The sequence below is a fragment of the Nicotiana tabacum genome, chromosome 1 (genome assembly GCF_000715075.1).
Source record: "Nicotiana tabacum cultivar K326 chromosome 1, ASM71507v2, whole genome shotgun sequence".
Taxonomy (NCBI): domain Eukaryota; kingdom Viridiplantae; phylum Streptophyta; class Magnoliopsida; order Solanales; family Solanaceae; genus Nicotiana; species Nicotiana tabacum.
Window position 1 is genome coordinate 113880652 of NC_134080.1, and position 3468 is coordinate 113884119.

The 3468-nt window shown below is 35.8% G+C and overlaps 1 protein-coding gene across 1 annotated transcript; it reads right to left on the minus strand.

The window, feature by feature from the left end:
* Nucleotides 1–574: 574 nt before the first annotated feature.
* LOC107770287 (large ribosomal subunit protein eL13y-like) lies at nt 575–2775 on the minus strand. The gene is made up of 5 exons (XM_016589577.2): nt 2675–2775; nt 1677–1789; nt 1431–1564; nt 1030–1188; nt 575–930 (listed from the first exon to the last, which is right to left on the minus strand). The coding sequence occupies exons 2-5, from the start codon at nt 1780–1782 to the stop codon at nt 709–711; spliced, it is 621 nt and encodes a 206-aa protein (XP_016445063.1). The 5' UTR covers nt 1783–1789; nt 2675–2775; the 3' UTR covers nt 575–708.
* Between the last annotated feature and the right edge of the window lie 693 nt (nt 2776–3468).

Here is a 3468-nt window from a genome sequence, read left to right on the forward strand (position 1 = left end):
TTGGTTAATTACGGAGGAAACTGTTAAAATGATAAGAGTTACTATTAGGAGGAAAACCCCGAAGGAAGGAGGAAAAAGATAAATGAAATCCTAGCATTTGGATGGTGCCACGATATACATATATATATATATATAATACCTCAGGAAACCAAGTGTCACCACAACCACAATTAGCACTTCCCTTGCTTTCCTGATCTCTTTTATCCCAACCACAATTTGTATTTCCATTGCTAATTCAAAAATCCCTCTTTGACATTTCAAACAAATGAAATATAATTCATATAAAGGTTCAGCCGGTTGATAACTTCACTGACAGCTGATCATTACCAACAGATTGATTGAAACTGGTACAGTGCTACCTCATGCCATCGAAGTAGCACCAGAAAATAGTTTGCCCCTCGGGTTAACAAATCAGCTCGAGATGGGGCAAGATAGACCTAATCAATTTGAAATAGCCATCACAATTTTGGAAAACTGACACTTCAACTAAGCTACCCGCCATGAAATACGCAGACACAAGAGAGAAATAGGACTTAGGCTTCAACATAAACACCATCAAAAGATTTGCATGATCTCACAAGCAAAACAAAATTCTTGAATAAAGAGAAAAGCTCAAGATCCTGAATATAATTGTATCATAAACTCCATCTCATTCAGTCCACCAAAAAACTGATAATGCTTAATAAGCTACACGACAATTCTAATTGCTTATTTCTTTTCTTCCTTTTCTGCTTCAGCTGTCCTCTTCAACCTGGCTCCGATGTGTCGCGCATTTGTACGCTCGATACGCAGCTTGCCATATGCATTGAATGATTTCATCTCATCTGTGACCTTGACAAGGTCAACAGCTGGCTGCTCCCTAGTAATAGGCATGTATGAACCCTGGACCTGGGTGGCAATAGCAAGTTCCTCTGCACTAGAATCACCAGCCTGGAAAAGAGAGTTCAAGGTAAATTTTCGCATAAACTGTTTAGATACCAAAGCAGGAATCCTGACCTAGCAGGGAAAAGAAGTAATTTTCAAATTCACCTTGACTTTCTTAGCACGCCTTGGGAAGATGACAAGCTTAGCTTTGTAAGTCTTGAGCCTCTGGACATTGGTTTGGAGCCCTTCCAATGATCTGTTCCTGCGGCGATGATCAACAGCAATGCCAATGGTTGGTGCTAGTTTCTTGGGAATACCAGCTGCCTGAAAAGCCAAAGCTACTTATTAATGGGGAAATCAAACGTACAAGTGCTTCAAAATAATAGGCAGTATAAAATAAAAGTATCTAGAGAGCCAAAAACATGACTAAAAAATAGAATTTTCTTTTGTACTCAATGAGATAGCTTTTTGTTAATTGTTCTTCTCTGTGGGGGGTACGGGGTGGTGAACGGGATAGCTGGCAAGTTATCAAGTAAACGACAGTCAATAAGTAACTAGAACCTCACTTTCAGTTCTTCAAGAGAAAATCCCCTCCCTGCCCGGACTTTCATGTTGTATTTCAGTGTTTGTCCATGAACAATAGGTCGAAGTGATCCCGCAGTTGGCCTAGGGAAGATCTTCACAGCCTTCTGCTGTCTAGCTGAAGACAACAGAATAAAGTCAGGTAGAAAAATGTTAATACTGTTCAACCAAAATTGAATTTCAAAAAAGAAAAGAATAGTGCCAATTAGTTCAACAAAATGGTAGTTTACCAGCACGTCTCCTTGTTTTCCTAGCTGGCTGGTTGAACCAAGTCCTTACATAGTTTTGCCAATGCTTCTTGAAGTGCCCATTGGGTATAACATTGTTGTGCTTCATCTCTTACCTGAAATTGCACAGTAATCGACTATATCAAGCAAACATCACAGGGCTAGCTGCTCTTGTTAACTAAAGCATAAAACTCTCAGTTGTCTTTCCACTTTGTAGTCTTGTGTACTTCGACTTCATATTGTTCAAAGAAAATCCCAAGTTCAATCAAAATCTAATCAACCAATAAAATCATAAAAATAAATAGATGTACAAATCCAAATATTCAAACATGTGCTCGTTGTCCTCATTAAATACTATTCATCTGGCATAACACATCTCACAGGATCAGGCATTCACATATAGTTGATTTTTTCAAGTTCTACAAAGAATCTAGCACAAAAAAACACAACACTGGCTGCTGCTAGTAAAAGTTTCATTTTTGATAGCACAAACTAGTAAACAAGCGGGAAAAGCCACACAAACCACACAGAACAAACATATTATTAGATTCCAAAAATGAAAAGGCCAGATTCATACCAACTATATGTCACATAAAAAAATATCTATGCAGGTTTTCTGATACGATATAAAAAGGAAATCCAATGCAACCCACCTACAATTGAACAAACACCCTGATTTCTACATGTATTCTACATTGCAAGCTTATAATGGCATAACCATAAGCAAATCGTACTATATCGTAACTAACACAACCGAGGAACTATAAATAAAAGCAAATAAATCCAAGATTCTCAGTTAACATTTCTACTCTAAAAAGGTCTCAAACCCCGCATTTATTAACCGAAACACACATTTTCATATCAAACTAATTTGCATTATAAATTCAGTAACACATATCTTACAGATTCAACTGAGGAAAATAACAAGCATAAACCAGATTGAAAATGAAAAAGATTATTCATAAACCTTAGAGATATTCAAGGGAAATACTGAGACACACCTGTTTAGCTACTGCTTCTGGAGGCTTTGGGAGTACAAAGGCGAAGCAAGTGCTTTGTTCTTTGCTTTTATAGGGCTGAATGAAAAACCCTAGGTTTTAAAGGCCTTAAATCCGAATGGGCTGTTAAATGGGCCAGCTCACTCAAAGTTGTCTTACTGATGCTAAAAATTGCATTTGAGTTCACATGAGGTAAGTAGGCCCGTAAGAGTAGAATTGGGTCGTGTCATTTGGACAAATGACCTTTTATTATGTTACTATTTGAATTTTATCTCCATTAACCTAGCGAGCGAAAATTGTCTGTAAAAAGAAGAAAAAATCATCCAACTACTTTTAAAGGTAAAATTAGCCACTGGACGAAATGGAGAAAATTTAAAGAATGACCTCAGAAAATGTCGATGTAAATAATCCCTTTGTTGGACTAAAAACATAATTAGGCAATATTTAAGAAACTTTTACAGATTTCTCATAAGTAATTAACAGATATGGAAACTAATCCTAGCAGAAACCAATAATGTTGGACCAAAAATCATGTTTTCAGTTTCAAAGTTATCGCAAACGGTTCAATTTATAATTAATTGTATTCCATATTTCACGCTTGTGAACAAAATGGGATCTCAATGATTCTTTTTTCCTCATAAAATTTATTTACAAATAAACTTGGGATAAAGCAAGTATAAAGGAGAAAATAATCAAATATTAAAATAATATGTATTGAATATAATAGGTATATTGATATATACTACTACTAAGAATTGAAAGGTAAAACAATAAGATCAAAAATATTACAAAAAATA

Excerpts from the sequence above, each read along its gene's own strand:
- LOC107770287 (XM_016589577.2), bottom strand. The coding sequence starts at position 1,782 with ATGAAGCACAACAATGTTATACCCAATGGGCACTTCAAGAAGCATTGG. Across the intron at positions 1,189-1,430 it reads TTTCTCTTGAAGAACTGAAA|GCAGCTGGTATTCCCAAGAA; the intron begins GTGAGGTTCTAG and ends TTGGCTTTTCAG. Across the intron at positions 931-1,029 it reads GGCGTGCTAAGAAAGTCAAG|GCTGGTGATTCTAGTGCAGA; the intron begins GTGAATTTGAAA and ends TCTCTTTTCCAG.